Here is a 21,051-nt window from a genome sequence, read left to right on the forward strand (position 1 = left end):
TAACTTTACATACTATATTTAGATTTCTGCATCGTCTCCCAACCAAATCAAGATTTACATATTACCGATCTACCATCATTATATGTAGATATTTATGCCAGAGTGTGGTTTTACCCTTTTAACTAGATTATACCTGTGAAAATAATGAGGTGTAATTGCTATTGACTTGGAGTTAGCACAGTGTGAAGAAAATTCTCTTTTTATTTTTCTTACAGTTTTCCCTTCTGATATGGGATCATATAAATCCTAATGAGCAATGCTATAAATGTTAATCTAGAAGAAAATTCTTTTTTAAAAAATGCAGTTTATACTCCAATGCATAGAGTTTCAGCAATTATGCAAAAAATGCATTTTAAAATAATATTGATTTCACATTAGCAGTATAAACTTTTAAGGAATAGAGTTTATAGTCTAGAATTCTATCTGTACTGAAATGATTTTCTAGGTGTGCATGCAAAACACACACACAAACACACACGCATGTACATATACATATACATACATACACAAACAATTTGTAGATTGAACCGGGGACTAAAATGTCACAGAGCAATCTTCTCTAGCAAAATAGAAAAATATGTAATAAAATAGCATTACTAGAACACTTAATGTATTATTTATTAATAGATTTTTATGCTGCCCTTAAAATTCTAGATCAGTTCAGAATATTAAAAACAGAACATTATTTTCTCCCTTTCTTGTAACACTTCAGATGTTCTCTTTATAACATTTACTGTTTATTTTCTTTTTTCTCTCAGAAAGTTTCGCTTCAAGTTCCATTATTGATCTTGAAAGTGTAATTCTTTCCCGAATCCATGAAGAAATAGAAGATCATTCAGAAATTATATTGAAGTCTGATAAATTTAATCAAGATCTATTTTATATGGAAAGAGTCTTAATGGAGAATGTTTTCCAGCCTAAACTTGCAGCTTATCGGCAACTCCCTATCCTCATAGGTACATAAGTGATCAGGTATTTTCTTGTCAGCCTGAGTTCAGGAACAATTTCACTTACTGAAAAAGATACCTAAGTTAATTTACATTACTGTAATGTTATTCTTAGAGGAAAGAGTTGGGAACCCTACTTCTTATGAATGGACTTTATTTATAGAAGCCCTAATTTGCTTCCTGAAACAAATTGCTAGCATGGTTTACAAATTAGATGTTAGAATGTGTTGATGATGCCTACTACCTAGGATACAGGTCTTCACTTAGTGGGTTACACCTCAAAGAGACATCATTGGCGTCCTCATTATTTCCATTTTTTAGTAGAGGAATTAAAGCAGGGCTCCTCAAGGCTTGCCCTTTCTCCACATGGCTGCTAAGATAGATGTGGTCAATTACAAAGAACATTTCTCCTAGAAGGCAAACTGAAAGGCTTAAAGAAAACTTGTTTAGAAATATAAGTAAAGGGCAGAGGAAGGGGTCTAAGTCCTAAGGCAGTGCACATAACTTTTGTGAACTTACAAATTTTTGTTCCACATCCATTTCATGGAACAGGAACTAATGTTGTACAAAGATGAGTAACTTCTACTAAAAAGCAAAAACAAAACCATAAATACAAACTCAGAGGTAGGATGATCCCCTGATGCCAGAAAAACACTTCAAGAAGGCAAACTGGTAGTCCTTCTAGAAGCATACAGAGGCAACATTTCCCACAATGTGTCTTAATGACATATAGTACAGTACTACACTAATATATTTTTTTTAAAAAGCTAAAATCCAGACAAAATTGCATACGAAAACCCAGAGATAAAACATATCTACCCATGCACATAGAGTAGTAAGCAGAACATAAACAAGTAAACACATCAGGCAATACTCATACTACATTTTAAAAAAATGCTTCCTCCCTCCTTTGTGCTTTATAGTTCTGTTTCTTTTATTAAAATATTTAATGGCTAATTGTAAACTGCCATGAGGCTTAGTAGATTCAGAGAGATACAGAGAGATGAATGGATGAATGGATCATTTCCTACCACTCCATTTTTTCTCCTGTTTGGGCATCCTTTATAACAAATTATGATTTGTAGATAACCACCATGCTTATTTTTGAAGAAGCGTTTTGGGGCCTGCATACAGCTTGGAGGCTTTGCTGGAAATAAAGAAAACATTAAAAGCTTTTCTTAATGCTAGGCCCCTGTTTTTCAAAAAATTATTTTTTTAATTTTGTTAACTCAGAAGGGGTATGAACATGGTAGGTACTATGACAGGTAATCTGTGGGCATTGGGAACCTCAATTTTTTTAAAAAAGAGAAAATCAGAACGTTTCAGATGTTGCATAGAAGAGAGCAGGATCTTGGCAGCAAGCCCTGCCCCTTAAGTGTCTGTGGCATACTGTAGTTTATTTATTGCATTTATATCATGTTTTTTCTCTTGGAACTCATACTCAAAAGAGCTGAGAAATTATTATATTGAAGGGCATTATTTTGATACACAATTTTATATTCTATATATACACAATTTTATATTTTATATATATACAGTATATATATGCTTCACATAATGTTTAACCATACCTGTAACAGTGCACTCTATTTTATTTCTAAAGGGTTAACTTGCTTTTGCTTTGTAAAGAGCACTGGTTTCTTCTTCCCCCCCCTTATCTCTTTGCTGAATGCCCGATTGTCTTCGAATAAGCAATTAGCTGAGTACAAGTTGTTTGTTTTACCAAGCTTTTGCAACAGTTGTGGGGCCCTGCATTCCAGAGAAAAGATAAGAAAAATCTTGTATGCCATTCTCTTGGTAACCAGAAGAAAAAGTTACATTTAAGTTTACCTTCCTAAGAACCACCTTTCACTTGCTCAGACCGTCCCAAAAATCCCTTGTATGGGTATGAGGGGATGTACTATCTGATTACAGATTTACATGTCTATAAAGCCTGTGATGTTTGTTTTGTGAGGTGTGATTTCATCAACATCTCTTCTGAATGTGTTGATTGGGGTCACCCAGCTGTGTCTTGATCAAAATACATCTGTTATCTTAAAGAAGCCTCGTCTCAAGTCTTTTTATTTGGCTTTATTGAGACTTGGGAAATAAAAGGTGCCATACAATATATACATGAATAAACCCAAATAATTTCTCTTTAGATTTGTGGGTCTGCAGTTCCAATATATCTTGGTTTGTGAGTGATGGGAATTGTAATCTAAGACATTAGAAGAAGATGGCATGTGGCTTTTTCAGAAATAACCAACAAATGGAAACATGGTGTTGGGCCCCAAAATTCAGTGTCATTTCACCTTTGTGGCTAAACGAAAAGGAGGAGTGGGAGGAGGAGGAGATGTATAAAACATAATGAGCTGTAAAGGAGAAAATATTCTTCATTAATGGAGAATTCTAATTTTTACCAGGAGCTGTTTTGTTTTGTTATGTTATGTTATGTTTTGTTTTGTTTTGTTTTGTTTTATGATTAGCTACAAATGCCAGTGTTCCTTTTATCTATGAAGCTGGAGCCCTAAAATCAAGGAAAAGGCAATATATATGCAGCATTGAAAATAAGGCTCCAGTAATAAGTTGAAGGAAGAAGGAGTTTCCAGGTCCAAAAAAGCTGAAGATTCTTGTGATAGCTTAACTTTTGGATCCAGTTGGCTTTGTTGTTGAACTTCTTCCCATGCTGGAAAACATTTTCAACATTTTCAAGTGTTGGTGATACACACTTTCCTTCATCATGATATGCTAAGAATCTTTCTGCACTTTTAGTTTGTAATTTAAAAGGAGGCAGCTTCAGGTCCCATTGCTATTTGCTATCCAGAGAATAATCCTGGCTGACAGAACTGGGTTCAAATTATGTTGTGTTTATCAAACAACACCTCCAGCAGAATTAATCTCTGCAGTATATGTCTCCTCTTTTTTTATTTCAAAGGGAGAGTCAAATGTAGAGGTCTTGGGTCTCCCTTACCTTTCACTGGGAATCATGGCAGTCATCAGTATCTAGATACTGGTCAGGCTAATCACTGACCTGAGCAAGTATAAGCAGTGCCTGTTTGGGAATGTAATGATATTGGCATTTTCTTGTTTTTTTGCTTGTGTTCTTAGAGCCAGACATCAAATCTGAAAATAGTGAATCTGAATTTGATAATGTATCAGAAAAGGAGGAGGAACAGGAGGAAGAAGAGGAGGAGGAGGAGGAAGAGGAAGAGGAGCCATCATTTAAATCATCCTTGCTGTTAGATTTTGGCGAACGACAAGAAGAACTACCACCACCGTTTATGGAAGCCTTGTGGTCCTATGGATGCAATTTGACTAGAGGCAACAACGTGAGCTGTATGGCTTGGAACAAGTTAAACCCTGTAAGTGACCATTAAATTTTTGGTGATGGATATACATTTAGGGATATGCAATTGGGCTGGCAGAAGTGGACTTCCCCACCTCATTCCACCTCTAGTCCCCCCAGCGAATGCTACAGAGAATCAGGGGAAAGAAGAGCTCCATTTGTGTAAATTGTGTACACAATTTTCAGGAATTCTCCTTTCTTCTTATACCATATCTTATCACATTCAGCAGAATTTCTTGACATTCTATGTGACATTTTCAAGGACATGGAAAAGCTGTTGTGGGAAGGAGAATGCAGAGAAATCTCATTCTACTTGTCTAGTTGCATATTTCTATATCTGGATAATTAAGTGTATAAGAATAAAAATAGCTTTAGGAACTACAATTTCCATGCCAGGCACTGTTGGATTACAGAAAGAATTTTTCGTCTTTGGGAAAATAATTTACCATAGAGAGGAAAGGATTCTGCACATCTCCATTTTACTAATCCAGAATTGGAGAGCTGCAGCATGACCTATTATTTGAAAATAAGTATTTTGATAATTTGTTGTTGTTTCTGGAGGCTAGTTTAGAACTGGGCTGGAAACTCTTGTGCCAAAAAAAGGGAGTGAGTGAATAATTGCTAAGGAAACCTTACCTAACACAGTGTTTCTCAACCTCAACAACGTTAAGATGTATGGACTTCAACTCCCAGAATTCCCCAGTCAGTCGAAGTCCACATATCTTAATGTTGTTGAAGCCGAGAAACTGACTTGACAGATAAGCAACAGATTAACAAGGGCTGCGTATTGCTTTGGATATGAAGGCAAAAAGAGTGCGCAGGCGCACATATACAGCATCTGTCTGCAGCTCCTGAAATCAAAGGGGTCTTTTCCTGGGATTGCATGGCCACTGTGAAGAGAAGCTGCACGATCCTAGGAAAAGATGTGGCTGCTTTAGGTGTTATAGGGAGGTGCCCACATGCTCCGAAGCACGGTTGCCTTTGAACCTGAACCACTGCTTAGGCCTACGTGGCTCTGCTTATGGAGCAGCTGGTATTCCTGGCCTTTGAAAGCTGGGTTTATGGCTCTGAGTGGGATTTAAAACTCACTGTCATTTATTCCCTACTTGACATTGCATTCTGACATTGACTGGCCTCTCTTTATTTCTGTCTCTCTACCACCTTTCCTTAAAACAGTATATATAGCTTTGCCTTCTCTGTCCTCTTGAATTCCAAAGTTTCTCCAAAGCCCTATTTCTCTATATTTTCCAACTGCCCAATATCTAACCCCTTTTCTTCTTTTTCTCATGCCTTCATTTCTTCTATAGTCTTCCAAGATACATGTTTCTCAGCTTGCTGATTAGCCTACTTTCCTCTTTTCCCATATTTCCTAAATGTAATTCCCGTCTGCAGTATTTTTCACTTATTAAATTTCTCCTGAGTTAAGGCTTGTATTTTTTTGCTGGGGGAGGTGGCCATGAAGATTTTCCTGACATGAGCTGGCCTAATTACAAACCAGCTTTCTGCTTTCAGAGCTTCATCGTGTCAGTAATTAGAATATATCTACCATTCACTGGCAGAGATTTCTCCATCATCATCATCACTACCACTGCATATGCCATTAGCACAAAATACAGATTATAGTAGTAATTTTCAACACCAGTAGTGTTGGAAATATGGACCTGAACCTTAGCCTTACTGCATCAGGAAGTCAGGCTGCTGTTGGAGGTATTATTTTAATTGTATTTTAGTTAGTTTTTATTGTACTTGTATAATTAGAAAGCAAGGAAAATGTTGGGATTTTCTCCCCCGGCTGTCAGAATAACTTGGATACTTGTGTATTTTAACTGCCAGTGTTGGTAGCATTATTTTTGTTCTACCCAAGGCAGCAAAGTATTTTGGCTGGCCCTACCTATAAGGGATGGGGCTGGTAAGGCAGGAAGCAGCAGTTCTCATACTAGAGAGGGCCAGTACGTAAACATATCTCAACCACCCAAGGCTACCAGGTGGTCCCCAAGCATCTGATAATTGGAAAGGGCCAGAGAAAGGTGCCTAAACCTTGAAGAATGGCTTTCTGTCTTTGATCTCTGTGCGCTGCAGGGGCAAAGAACTGTTGTGTTCATTCTTATCTGCAGTAAGGATGCTAAGCATGCAGAGTTGGGTCTGGAAATCTTCTGCCAAATCCAGACAACTGTTCAATAAGGGATGGAAAATCAGAAGAATTGTGATTTATTGGTGGGAAACCTGACACTATCAATTTTTTATATTTCAAATTTAGTCACTGCCCATCTCACCCAAGAGCGCTTTGTGCCTATAAGATAGCTTGTTCAACCTAATGCCCTTTAGGTCTAAGAATGCCCAATTTGGGGCTAAGCTGACTGGAAGTATAGAAGTGGTAGTCTCAATGTATCTGGAGGGCATCTCATTGTGGGAACTGCAGTATTGTTTGTTTGCTTGCTTCACTGAACTGCTCAAAATGAAAGTCATGGCAATTTCAGTGATACGTTGTTGGCTGGTAGTAATCTGTATTCTTGGCTTTTAGGATCTTTTAGCTGTTGGTTATGGCCAGTTTCGTTTTAAAGAGCAGAAGAAAGGCTTGGCTTGCTGCTGGTCACTGAAAAACCCTATGGTAATGCACACATTTGAAATATTGCCCCTTCTATTTTTAACTGAATTGGTTGTTGTTGTTTATGATGGGTTAGTAGCAATAAAGTTTTCATGCTTGCTTAGATAACTTGTTTATAGTCCCGGACCAATATGTATCTGAAGTCATAGCAATTTTTTTTTTTTTTTTTGGTAAAATCACAGATGATTCATTGACAGCTTGCCTGTCTTTTGAAAAAAAGCCAGCTTTATAATCTAATAATTAGACTCTAATTCAATGCATTTAACTCAGAAGTCCCCTTTAGCATTTAAAAATAGTCTCAGTTTTATAAGTCCTTTAAAAGTTTTGTGGCTTATTAACATTATTAAAATACTATATTATAAATTTATTAGGACATAAACTTTTAAGGACCAAAACAAATGTTACTTAGATTAATTACTAGGGCTTATATTATTTTTATTTTTATTTATGTGCATATCACTGAGTATGGATGTTATAGCTTGGTATTTAGCAGCCATATAATAATCACCCTTTAAAACAGACGGTTGTCATTGTAGCCTATTTTAAAATGATTCTCGAGGTCCATGGCTATCAATAATTTCATACACACACACATACACACACACAATATTTTTATTGTGCGACAATCTCAAATCAGGGATACACTTAATTAGAAATTTAAAAGTAATTAGAAACTTCTTTATGAATTTTATGGCTGTTCTTTTATTTAACTTATTTTTATTTTTACATTCTGTTCAGTGGCCAGAGCGTATCTACAACTGCGCTCATGGGGTAACTGCATTGGATTTCTCTACAGCCAATCCAAACCTCCTAGCAGTTGGACTGTTCAATGGGACAATAGAGGTTTATAATGTCCAATCCCGAAATCAAACTTCAGTTCTAGATACCAGGTATAACATTAAGTCTTCTAAGCCCTTCCCCAGACTTGTTTATATTATTATTATAATGAATTGTTTTGGAAAAAAATTACAGGTTTATAAGCAGTGCGAAGGCCTCATTTTGTAATATTTTTTTAGATACTTAATTCCTTGTCTGTATGGTTGTGGCTCTTTTAAAAATTTGGAGGATTAACAGATATTATTCTGTCCTCCCTGCTTTTCTGAATGGTAAGCAGTTTTATGATCCAGTGTTACTGTATCAGTTTTCTTTGAAAGGATCAAATTTCCAGATAGATATCACTGTTTCACCTGATGCTGTTCGCTAACAGAGATTTCTCCCTCCTCTTCTAAATGAATTTCTTTCTCTGTACATCTCTCAAAAAACCAGGAGCCTTGTTTTCTTTCAAGTGCATAAATGTAGCTTATATTTTATTAAGTTGGAGTGTTCTGGGGGTGGGTGGGAAACATGCTCCTCTTTAGGTGTCCTAAGGCTAAATCTTTAAGGGAATTTCCACTGTTACCCTTCTGTTTAAATAAGCCTTCTTCAGTGTTAGGGAATTTTGGGAGTTGCAGCCATAATGCATTTGGAAGGTGCCATGTTGGGATCTAGTCTAAACCCTGAAAACATTCACCATCATATGTTATCTTCTTCTAATTCATTTGTAGTAAGAAATACATTGCTTATGTGCACAGAGCTCCAACTTTATGCTTACATGTCATATAACTTTCACAAGTTGAGACTCATTTTCATAAGGTGCATGTGCTCCTGTTTGTATAAGCTATAATTTTTTTTTTCTTTTATAGAGTTATTCTTTAATTGCTGTATAAACCCAGGAGTTGTGTTTTTATGAAAATATGTTTCAGTGAATCCCACGATAAACATTTAGGGCCTGTGTGGCAACTGAGATGGGTAGAGCAAGACAGGGGGACAACTGGAGAAGACAGAGGGGAAATACTTGTCTCCATATCAGCAGATGGCAGAATAACTAAATGGTTTGTGCGGAAAGGACTAAGCTGCACAGGTAAATATTTTCACATTACACAAATATCTGAAATAATTAAAGTGTTGCATTTTTAGATTGTGGTTTGGATTGATTTTTATTTGTGATTTATTCTCTTAACGTTAGGTTTTTTTAAAAAAATAGTATGACAATTACACATTTTTATGTCTATAATTAAGTGTATATGAACTTTTTTCATATTTATGTAAAAATACCCTCAGGCATATGTACTATCATTAGCAAAAAATGAAATAAAGTACTGCATTATTCCTTCTTCCACCTTCTTCTAAAGCTGCTTTGAGTGCTATAGGCACGTTGGTGAGATAAAAACTGAAATTAAAAATAAATAAAATGTGTTTTTATTCACATAAAAGCTTTGATCAGGCTCAGCACACACAGAATAGTTGAGATTAATGTCACTGGCCTGCATTCCATACACTGAATCTACATTGTCACTTCTCTTGTCTGATTGACAAGATCTGGGTTTCTAATGAGTTAATATGCTAATGTTATAATTCTCTCTTCTTGCATGATTTTATTCACAAACTGCTAAACACATCTATTCAAAAATCTGCTTCCACTTATGTACTGATCAACCTTCCCAATCTGTGCCTTCCAGAAATGTTGGACCCTTGAGAATTTGGGGAGTTGTAATCCAACACATTTGGATGACACCAAGTTGTGGATAACCGTTGGATAATTTTGTTGGGTTGGGACTGGAGGGATGCTGTAGTATTTTAGAACTATAGTGTGTGTAACATTAAATACATAGGGAGCAGTTGAACTGAATGGGAGGTTTTCTTTTCCCCCAGTGATCGCATAAGCATGCATGCTCATGAGTGAGACTCTATAGTGGGGTAGGATAGTAGGTGGGGAGCTTAAAATTTCCTTTCCCATTCTTCTGATGCACAATAATTTTTTGCATGGTGGTTTAAAAAAGATAGGGGCATCCCCCTCCCCACTTTATTCTGGACAAATAATCCTGCATCCTTTGTATATGAGAAAGAGTCTGACTAGCCCTTGTAATCAGGCCTGATGTTTGCAATTCTGTTTAAATTACAGACCTAATGAAGCTAAAGCGAACCACAGCTGAAAAGAAAAAATCAGGAACAGAAAAGAAAACTGAAGCACTTATATCTCGACAGGCTCCTGGGCTAGCCTTTGATTTTCATCCAACGGTATTTAATTGATTATAACATCTTAATTCACATTACCTGGCCTTAAATATTTTCTCAGTATTCATGTAAAGTCATAGCAATGATATTGCCCAAAATAGTGAAGCACCTGATAGGAATGGCCTGTTTCTATCAATTGTTTGGAACAAGCAGTGTGGCACAGATTTTTAGATCTCCAAAATAAGCAGAGAAATGGCCATCTTTTCAAAGACAGCAGAGCTTTTCACACTCTATTCAGTGCTGTAAAACACCTTCGGCTCTCTAACTATTCCCTAATATCAGATGGAAAGCCCAGAAATCTTGGGTAATTCAGTCAGCCATGCTTTTGGGAAAATTGAGTGCAGTACTACCCTTGGTTACCACCACATTCTCCTCAACATATTGCAAGAGAAGAAGAAGCGAAAGCAAGAAAGCAAGAAATTAACCCATCCAAGAAATATCTAAACTAGGTGTACTTTCATGCAGGATTTTTTTTCCCCTTGCACATGGTAACTTCCCAAGAAGTGAGTACTGGAAGACACATGAATCTCTTTACACATCATGGAATATAACATATATGTGAAGAAATAGTATTTCATGAAAGGAGAAGATCTATTTTTGGGGAGAGAAATAAAGTATAGCATGATTGTAATATGTCTGAGGCTGGAAATAGAGTATTTTATTAGTTATCCAGGGCTAATGGTTTTCAGATGTGGTTCCCAGAGCCGGAGTAGATTAGACTGATAGCATTCAGAGTGGAAAGCTACTAATTGTCACTTGTGCAATGCTCTGATTTTGTTATGCTGCCCTGATGTCCAGAAGAGTGCTGGAAATGGTGGTAGGTCCATCCCCCTCTCTGCCATCTTTCTGAGCTGACATCCACCCTTTTTGCCTTTGTAAGCATGGTTGGCAGTGAAACATCTGATTATGTTGTTGGTCAGATTACTGCTTGAACCTTTGAAAATTCCTCTATATTAGAGTTTAATAATTTCAAATATTATCTGGAAGGGAGAAAAGCAACCTTCCTGCATTAAAGATTCTCGAAAAGTCATCACAGTAATTTGGTTTTGTTTCAGGACACTAATATCTACATGGCAGGAACTGAAGAAGGTTATATTCATAAATGCTCTTGTTCTTATAATGAGCAGTACCTGGAGACCTACAGAGGACACAAAGTAAGAATAGTTAAACAAAACTGATAAAACAAGCCACATTACTCTCTTTTTCTCTCTCTGTTAAAATACCTCTACTTGAGGGCGTTACAGCAGTTCAGATGCAACTCCAGACTTCCAAACTCATGCTGTGGGCTAGTTTGGGAAGTGACTCAACTTTTTTTCTGATTCTGCATCAGTTTTCCTAAAACCAGAGCAAAGCTGTTGTTTTCTCTTTGCGGAGCTGCAGTTCTGAAGAGCTTACAGGCAGCTGCCCCCTCCTCTGCTTTGGGGCTCAAGATAATCTTTCTTGGTACCTGTGTGTAAGCTTGTTTTCCTCTATCCCTCCCTCATTCTAACTACATCAGAAATATGCAGTCCTGATTTCAGCTATTTGGGAATGAGCTTCAATTTGCAAATGCTGCTGCTATTGTTTCATAAAAATGAGAGGTTTTTAAGACAGGAGGAATGGTATCTTTGCAGTCAGCTTTGCACTCAACAAGCTTCCCTTCATTTTTTTCTTTTCTTTTCTTTTCTTTTCTTTTCTTTTCTTTTCTTTTCTTTTTTTTTTTTTGCAAATGACCAGACTAACATATGCAACATATATTGCAAACATATAATGTATGTTATTTTCCTTTTGTGTGGAATAGAACTGAGGGGATTTTTGGATCTTAGGAGTGGTACTGACAGAATGACATTCTTTGAACTCTCTTGCTCACCTGGGGAAAGCACCAATTGGCTCATGGTGTCTCTTGCATTTCCACCCACCCACTGTCCACCATTTATTTTCTATAGTAATTTTGTATGGCCACACAGGTCTTCACTGGGGTGGGAAGAAAAGGAAGTAGAGAATAGAAAGACCATCTAGCTAGCCAGTGGAGGAGCATAAAAGCTATTACCTAAGCCAACACTTGCTCCACATCATCATAATTTCCTTACTGCATTTATTTTTGCAGTAAGGAACAAAAAAGGTGATTGGACTGGGTACAGTAGAGAGTGGCACAAGCAACTCTCAGTGCACCTAGAAGTCAGGTGGATAGTGATACGGTGCTATGATGGATTGGCTTCAAGAAAGACTATGTAAATCCTAGAGCTATAAGGAGGGACGGAGTGGGTGTTCCCATCAATGGAAAACTGCTCACCCCACAGCTTCCAAGGGAGTGCTACAAAACTCTCTCTGCAGCAACTGAGCCAAAAGTTAATCTGCTTCCTTTGCTAAGACTGCACAGTATCATGAGGACTCAAAACGTAAAAGAATCCAATTATGTCTTTATTCAGCATTTCCTCTGGATTATGATCAATATAGTTAACCTGGTTAAAAGTATGCCATTCAGCATATGCTGTTCTGAATTCAATTTCTTCTAAAATATTTTTGAGCTTTGCTTCAGTGCTAGAGCAGCAGTATACTTCTGCATAAATATTTCTGTACCATTCCTGATCTTTGCTGCCCTATTCATGAATATATCTAAATATGTTTATTTCAAAATCTTACTAACTTTGCATTTAAAATGCTACATTTCTCTCACTTCTCATTAAGGGCCCTGTGTATAAGATCACATGGAATCCTTTCAGTACAGAAGTGTTTCTAAGTTGTTCTGCAGACTGGACTATCATACTGTGGCGCCAGGATTCAGTTCGCCCAGTTTTGATGTTTAGTTCCACTACCAATGTTATTTATGATATAATGTGGTCTCCCAGTTCCGCCTATGTGTTCGCAGCAGTGAATGAAACTAGGGTAGAAATTTGGGACCTAAGTGTGAGCACGTAAGTAACAGCATTTCTTAAAAATGATTTCATACCAACACTAAGCAATAAAAGATCATATACTGTATTTCTATTGTCCTCTGGCTATAACTGGACAACACAACTATGTTGCCAACATGTTAATAAATTTATCCAGCACATTATTCATGTTTCTGACCTTGAAGAACTGATCTGCATCCCCCCTTCCATTGTGTGTCTGTCTTTTTAGATAGCCATGCTTTTTAATTAACATGAGCCACTTTGCAAGACAATTGTCTGAAAAATAGGATAAAATGTAACATAATTAAAATAATACATGGAAATTATTTTGAGGAAACAATAAGCAAATAATATTAAACAATAATCAGATAAATAATGCCTTGCAATGGAATATTCCAACAACTCTCCAGTTCCAATTGCATGTCTTGTACTATTTATAGGTTGGATCCCCTGATTGTGAATCCTGCTACTGGCAATTTGAAATTCACAACTGTACTTTTTGCTAAAAATGCAGATTGCCTTCTGATTGGGGACAGTGATGGACTAGTCACTGTTTATGCACTGAGAAACATGACTGTCTCAGACAGAAAAAAGGTATGTTTTGCGGCATGAAAAGTTGTTGTGCCCGCGCCTGGTGCAAGCAACTAAGCCTCCTGTTCCTTGGTAGTAATTTATTATTTTGTACCTACTGAGCTTGTGGTTGCAATATTGACCTATAATTGCATCATCCTTCAGTCAGGACTGTATTTGCTGTAGATGCTAAAGCAGTGGGATGGAACCATCCAGGAGGAAGAGCAGAACAGGTGCTTTCTTAAGGCATTGTTTCTGCCTATAAATTGAAGACAAGTTATTAAAGCACCAATACTAGGATTACCTAATGATGAATGATGTTGCTTGAGCTCAGTAATATTGTCTCAAGAGAAAATCAGTCAGTCAGTCAGTAGAAGGTGATATGCAAGGTAATGAGATTCAGCTGCTGAATTCAGTGACGTTACAAGTGATACCATAAATAGTTGTTTTAGTCTGGGAGTGACAGCTGTGATGCACTGTAAATAGAAGATGCAAGTTCTATTTCATACAGTATTTTCAATTTGTTTACAAAATGGGGAATACGAAAAAAAAGTTTAAGCACTGTGTATAGAATTATAGCCTAAAAATATTACTGCTGGCCCTGAATGCTGGTATAACTGGAACTGGAATTTATAGATTTTATCCATGGTTGGAGGGACTTGTGTTTTTTCTTTTTTATTATTGTGAGCCGCCCAAAGTCACCTGTTGGGGGAGATGGGTGGCATACAAGTTTGATAATAAATAAAAAATAAATAAAATACCTGTGTAACATTTGAAATGGCCTGCAAGCATATGGTTTACAATAAATTTCATTTTAAGCTCTCTTTTACTAAGATTGTAATTTTTAGGTTTGGGCTTTGCATCTCTGGATCCATGTTTTCAACTTGGAAATGTTTTATTGTTGGCAATCAAAAGGTGGTTTTGGATATAACAGAAGTAGAGAAAGACTAGTATATACAGGTAATCCTCAACTTACAACCACAATTGGGACTGGAATTTCCATCACTAAGCGATGTGGCTGTAAAGCTAAATATTACATGACTGCATTGCTTAGTGACGGCAATCCCAGCATTCCTCATTGCCTTTGTTAAGTGAATTCCACCTGTTGTTAGCCAAGGACCCACCCCAATCCAAGCCATTCCGGGGTTGATCCCTCCCAGCCTTGAGCCTCAGTAAGATAAAGGACTGCCAAGCACCCTGCAATAATGTGATTGTCATTTGCAACCTTCCCTGCTGGCTTCCCATAAGCAAAGTCAATGAGGAAACTGGCATGGGAGGTCACAAGTTGCTCAGGTAAGTCTCCCCCACCTACCCTAGCCCTTCGCTCACATGCATTGCACCCTCCTTCCCTTCTTCGCTCACTCAAGGACTCTCCAGGGGTGCTTCCAGTGTTGAAGGACTTTCCAGGGGCACTTCTGGCATGCGTTCTGCAACTCACATTGGAAGCTGCTGGCCATTTGTGAGGCTTTCTCCTTCCTCCTGCAGAGCCTTCCTCTTGCAAAGCCCCAGAACGGCAGTGCAAAGGGGGCATGGTGCGTGCAAGTGAGCAAAGAGGGAAGGAGGGCGCTGGTGCATGTGAGCAAGTGAAGGAGGGTGCAGTGCGTGCATGTGAGTGAAGGGGGAAGGAGGGCGCTGGTGCATGCAAGCAAGTGGAGGGAAGGAGGGTGTGGTGCTGTGAGCGAAGGGGAAGGAGGGGACAGTGTGTGTGAGCAAAGGGGGGAAGGAGGGTATGGTGCATAGGAGCAAAGGGCTGGGGTGGGTGGGGGAGATTTACCCGAGCAACTTGCGAGCTCCTCTGCCAGCTTCCCCAGTGACTTTGCTTGTGGGAAGCCAGCAGGGAAGGTTGCAGATGGCAATTGTGTGATCACAGGGTGCCTGGCAACTGGTTATAAGTGCGAATGGGTTGCCAAGTGCCCAGATCGTTATCACGTGACTGTGGGGATGCTTTAATGGCCATAACTTCGGGGACCAGTCATATGTCCATTTTTTCAGCACTGTTGTAACTTCAAACAGTCGCTGAACAAATAGTTGTAACTTGAAGACTACCTGTACTGTAAATACTGGATATTCCCATTTATAGTATTAAATGCTAATTTTCTTTAATACTTTTCAGAATACAGTCAGCTTAGCACATAAACTTTTCCTAGTTTATTTTAAAAAATGTTTTTCAATATTTTTGTTTTATGCCTATGTATATATTTATTTGTTTTTCAGGTGGATATTTTGCATGATATGATTGGCTCTAAACTAGCCAGTCCACAGTAGTTTTTTTACAGAAATATTCAATAAAAGTGGAGGTGATGTCAAAAATGTGGCATTTAATGGCGCATCACAGAAAAATGTAATTATTAAATATGTATGTGCTTCTGTATGTCTGTCTGTGTGTTTATGTGCATATTATATATGGAAACCAATCTGTTGTGAATGTTTTGAAAAGCCCCTAAATGTTTATATGGAAAGTACTAATAATTGATTACAGATAGTCCTCGGTTAACAACCGTAATTGGGACCGGGAACTCCTTCACTAAGTGACGCAGTCATAAAGTGTGAAATCACATGACTGTGCCAACTTATGAAAACAGTTCCAACAGTTCCAGTTGCAGTCATTACATGTGACATCACATGAACACCATTTGCAATCTCCTGCCTGCTTCCCTGTTGACTTTGCTTATTGGAAGCTCTCAGTGAAGGTCACAAATGGCAATCACATGACCCCAGGACACAGTGACCATTGTAATTGCAAGCCAGTTGCCAATCACCTGAATTGCAATCATGTGACCACAGGGACACTGCAATGGACACAATTTTGAGGACTGGCCATAAGTCTCCATGTTCAGCATTGTCGCAACTTCAAATAGTCATGAATGATTGGTCATTAACCAAAGACTACCTGTACAAACAAACACAAGCATGCAAACACATACAATGCAAGATACTATTTTTTGCTATGAATGACATCCAGGAGAAGGAAGGTCATTGTTTAAATTACACCCTGGATTCAGGAGTGTTTTTGTTGATGCTATTCTAATATTTCTAAAGTTATTGAAAAAGATGGGATGTTAGGAAAAAGACAAAACCCACATTTTCTTCCAAAGGTAGTTTAGATTCACATTGGTATTGATCAGCTAGCATCAAAGGAAGGGAGGCCAATTTATAATTTGGTCATATAAATATATCAGTATTTGGTCTGGAATGCTGCTGTTCCTCCAGACTTTCATGAGAGTTTCATGAGAAGCAGCACTGGACACTGGAAAGGGAAGGGGCAATTGGTGAACATGTTCTCCTTCCCCTTCTCCAGCACAGAGCCTCCACTGATCTTGACAGAGTTTGCAATTAAAAGGAAACCTGTTCAGCGAGCAACCCAGTCATATGTAAGATATATGACTTTTCCATTTTTAACTGATTTAAAAGTTCTACTTTATTGAATTAAATCTTATATAAGCTGGGGAGCTGTCACACATGAATATTATAATTTTTAAACAACTGTACCATCAAATTGGCTTCCTGAGCATGGCAACAAGTGCTGAATGTTTAAACAGGTCAAATTATAAACTGGTTAGAAGGCATTAACACCTATCTCTAGGTGCAGTTTACACATTTTTATGTGACAAACTGTTTCCTGTTATGTTTCTAAAGATGGCATCCATTAGAGTGAACAGTATGTTAATCATTATCCTCCTAAAAGTGACAAAAGGATGTGTCCTTTCTTTTAAAGAGCAGATATAGATTGTTTTTATTTGTTGGTTCTACTAAAGAACTGAATATTTTTAATGCTTTTGTAACCTGCAAAATGTCATCAAGGTTAACAGTATCCTGCATCAAAGTTAACAGTAGCCAACACTTTATTTCTTGAAGTTGGAGAATATGTGTGATGTAAGGAATCAATAAGTTTCTTTATATTATAGCTACTATGGATATCAAAGCATAAATAGATGAGCAACTAATCTTTTTATTAGAAAGAAACCTATGCATTTAAAATATTTATAGCCTGGCCACTATTCAAGGGATTTTGGAGCAAGGTACTTTCTTCCTAGTACAATGGTAATCTCAAATTAACTTTTAGTGGACATTCATAAGGGTTTGAGATGGCAGAGGCCTCATAAAAAGTGAGTGCTATGTGCCCACCTCTGACCTACAAAAACATTATCATCATAAAAATTAAAAAAGCCATCTAACAAATTCTTTAAAATCTCCATACCCAAACTATTTAATGTGTAAGAAACTACAATTAAAATTGATCAAACAATCCAGATCAGAATGTCAAAGGAAAAATGAAGAGGACATACATTTGCATACCGACAGGGTACTTTTCTTAATGATAGAAGCTTCTCTGAGCTGTCGTGCTTTATAACAGAAAAGATAGAGGTGCTATTTTTTTTCCAAAGGGAGAAAAATAGCTTGGATTGCACTCCAACCTGCAATTTTGTGAGCTCCTTTGTTTTTGTTTAAAGATATACACAAAGTAACATAGCTGAAGATCACCTGTGTTCCCTGATGCTGTGCTTAGCAGGGATTTCTGTGGTTGTACTTGGGAATTGTTCTGCTGTTCCTGCTCCAATATTGCACCCTGCATAATTTTCTACAGGTAGACTGGAAATGGGCTGTAAAGGGCTCTCCTAGCATGGTATCGTACTGTTCTAAGAGCTACTAGCCTCACAACAGTATTCGCCTTGTGTCTATTTCTTTTGTTTCTAATGATGGAGATAGAGTCCTTGGAAAGGACAAAAGCTAGGAAGCTTAACTCACTTTTCAAGATCAGGCAATCAAAGATGATTGTATTAGTACTGATGCAGGCATGTGGGGGCAGCTGCTAAAACATTTTTCATGAAGTCCCAATGCAAGGTCTGCGGCTAACATACTTTGTGTGGACATCAGGATGCAAGTATATAGGGTGGGGTTTGAGTTAGGATGTCATCATGCATGTCATTTTTCTATCATTGTGGCTAGCTGTGGACATCTATGAGTGCTGACAAGAGTTAATTTTATTATCATGATCAACTTAATTGCTTTTTGTAATTGTGAACAAGTGTGCTCACAGTTACTTTAGTTTTGCTTACACATGCAAGCTGAAGCAAGAAATTTTTATGATATGAAATCTTTTCCTCTCGGTTTCAACTCTCTGCATCCTCCTATTTCATCCTCGCCAGGTGAAATCCATAGTTTCCAAAATGGACATTGTTATCTTAAAACAGATTGTATAAGAGTACAGTAGAAACGTATAGAAAAGCAAATCAAAATACAAAATTATAATCTCCCATTCCAAAATAACTCATTGATGGTTTCCAAAATCTGTTCAAAATATAAATACGACCATTTAAAAAAAAGAAAAAGAACAGTAGCTGTTGAACAAGTACATATATGATTATAGCAAAATTGGGAAAATTCCGGGAATCCAAGAATTCTGCTAAGTGTTCCAAAGCAATCTGGAATGTGCTTGCTAGTTAAGTTACTCCACTACTTAAAAATTATAGCAGCCACAGTAACTTGCAATTAGTTAAATATTACAAGTAAAACTTTGGGATGTGGGGATGAAATGCACATTTGTAATATTGATCTAAGGTGGGAGAACTCTATAAATGTTCTGGACTAGTGTGTGTGTTGCTGTTCTTGGCCAATATAGTAATATACTGAAACCTTAGTAACTATTTGCGAACACCCCAGGTGCATAACCTAAAGCACTTAAAGCTGTTACAAAACCATTTTACTAGTTTTGTCCACGTCATTCAACGAATAGCCCAGATGCATATAAATTGGTGCAGGGTCTTGGCATCAATCTCTAGTGGCCTTCTACTTCTTTCCTGCTCAGATTACTATGAGGTGTTTTACCTACAAAATGAAGGTGGTACTAGTAGGGCTGCTTTTCCTCTGTCTCATGGCCATACGTTCTGAAACAACTCCTGTTAAACTCTGCGGGAGAGAATTTGTCAGAGCTGTTGTCTTTGCTTGTGGAGGATCACGGTGGAGAAGACAACTGGATGAGCCTTTCTCAGAAGGGCTCATAGGTAAGCATATTAATTATAAATTGCCCAAATGTTCATAGTTTTGGCATGCAATTGATCATTACAATAAATTTACCATTATTTTTATTGTGCCATGGTTTAATATAAATATTTTAAAGATGAAGTATACAAAAAAGGCAATAAAATTAAGACTTATAAAACAGTGACTACTGTGAAGAAAACGTTACTCTCGGTTATCACCTGCCTTATTTTTATGTAAGGGGCACCAGCAGAGATTCTTAAATGGACAAGAGCTGGCAGTGCCCTTTCAAGTCTCTACGCCTCAAGCTGTGCAAGATTTGAAATGTGCTAGATAATACTGTGAACGGCACAGTGTGCACAGCATAGTACAGTTTAATCAGTTTTTAGATTTGTACATGTTATTTCTTAATGATAGTTGTTGGGATTATATTGTTTTAAGTATATAGATATAATTGTAGATTTTTGCAGTTACCTATCACTGTGACCTAAATTCAGAACTTCAAGGGAGTCTGTGCAGAGATATATTCTGGTGAATGAGGAAACTTTTCTTAAGTCCCACTGAAATCAGGTGCATGACCAAGATTACAAAGCTCACAAATCAGATTGCTTTTGATCTCTGCAGTTTTGAATACATAATTCCTATTCTGATTGGAGAAGCATTGGGAAGAAAATGTCTCTCTTTTCATTCTTTTGAAATGAAGTCAGCTTCAGCCTGGGATATATTTTTGGGGAAAGCAAAGCTTACTGAAAGTAATGCAAGTTGTTCCAGTATAAATTCTTAGACTAAAGCTTCCAGGTTTATCTTCTAATTGTTAACAATACAGATTGTACATGTACAGGAAAATTAAAAACAAAAATTAAAAAACCGATCAGCCTTTATTTGGTAAGAGTTTGTTTTGATTTTAGATTTGTGAAGATAAAATCTGAATTTGCTTGTCTCTCATTTTCACACAATGGAACAAGAAAGGCATACACATTTATTATTTAATATCACTCAACAGGTGCAAATGGAAATTACATTGAGAAGTCGAAATCCCAAAGCAATGAATTCATCCAATACAACATGGAGTCTGAGCAAGCTTTGCGAGGCATGCAACAGAAGTCTGTGCACAAAAGAAGTGAGGATCTTATGCGGCTTACGGTCACTTGCTGTACTGTTGGATGCAGTGCAAACAGTATAAGTTCACTGTGCTAAAAATGTAAGATGCTGCCATGGAAGCTTATCAAAATAAGACACATTATGTCTAGAATACATCATTTCCAAATCTTTTCTGTCCCACTTTGTATCTCCCAACTCTGCAGACCTTCCTAGCTGCCATTCCGCTTAGGATGTTGCACAAATTGGAAATATTTTTAAACACTCGTGTATCAGCCATGTGAAGCAATCTGCTTTTCTTTATTCCCTAATTTTGAAATAAATGTGCAGTTCACTAAACTGGTTTCCCCTGTTCTTGTCAATCCATAAGAATAGTATTGGGCTTGCAAGTTTAAAAAAATCTGAGTGTGAACATTTTGCACTTTCTTAGGAAGTTAAAGGAGCAGTTTGGAAGAATGGCTATAGCACAGTGGTTCAGCACATGCTTTGCATGTAAGAATGAGCTTCAGTCCTTGATAAGGCTGGTACAGACCTTGTCTGAAATCCTGGAATGATGCTGACTGCCAGAAGACACAATATTGATCTAGATAGTTCAGTGTT

The 21,051-nt window shown here is 37.4% G+C and overlaps 2 protein-coding genes across 7 annotated transcripts in view; both read left to right on the plus strand.

Annotated features, from left to right (window-relative positions):
* The window catches only part of DNAI4 (dynein axonemal intermediate chain 4), a 43,282-nt gene extending 23,974 nt beyond the window's left edge, over window positions 1-19,308 (plus strand). For 5 of the 6 annotated variants that reach the window (XM_088153891.1, XM_088153892.1, XM_088153893.1 and 2 more), the window contains 10 exons: window positions 759-956; window positions 4,035-4,288; window positions 6,794-6,880; window positions 7,616-7,767; window positions 8,620-8,777; window positions 9,819-9,934; window positions 10,987-11,085; window positions 12,599-12,825; window positions 13,245-13,398; window positions 15,589-19,191. In XM_088153891.1, coding sequence (XP_088010017.1) covers window positions 759-956; window positions 4,035-4,288; window positions 6,794-6,880; window positions 7,616-7,767; window positions 8,620-8,777; window positions 9,819-9,934; window positions 10,987-11,085; window positions 12,599-12,825; window positions 13,245-13,398; window positions 15,589-15,639 — 1,496 coding nt within the window. In that variant the 3' untranslated portion in view covers window positions 15,640-19,191. Of the gene's footprint in view, window positions 1-758; window positions 957-4,034; window positions 4,289-6,793; window positions 6,881-7,615; window positions 7,768-8,619; window positions 8,778-9,818; window positions 9,935-10,986; window positions 11,086-12,598; window positions 12,826-13,244; window positions 13,399-15,588 lie in introns of all 6 variants that reach the window. The other variant, XR_015798465.1, reaches the window with a different exon arrangement.
* On the plus strand, window positions 16,650-20,775 carry INSL5 (insulin like 5). The gene is given in 4 exon segments (XM_088153399.1): window positions 16,650-16,745; window positions 19,083-19,187; window positions 19,190-19,376; window positions 20,357-20,775. Coding segments are annotated over 4 exon segments (582 nt in total). The 3' UTR covers window positions 20,551-20,775.
* Window positions 20,776-21,051: the final 276 nt, after the last annotated feature.

This window comes from Python bivittatus, unplaced genomic scaffold, assembly GCF_059951505.1.
Source record: "Python bivittatus isolate LINGU-HERP-01145 unplaced genomic scaffold, Pbiv_v1 ctg000700_np1212, whole genome shotgun sequence".
Taxonomy (NCBI): domain Eukaryota; kingdom Metazoa; phylum Chordata; class Lepidosauria; order Squamata; family Pythonidae; genus Python; species Python bivittatus.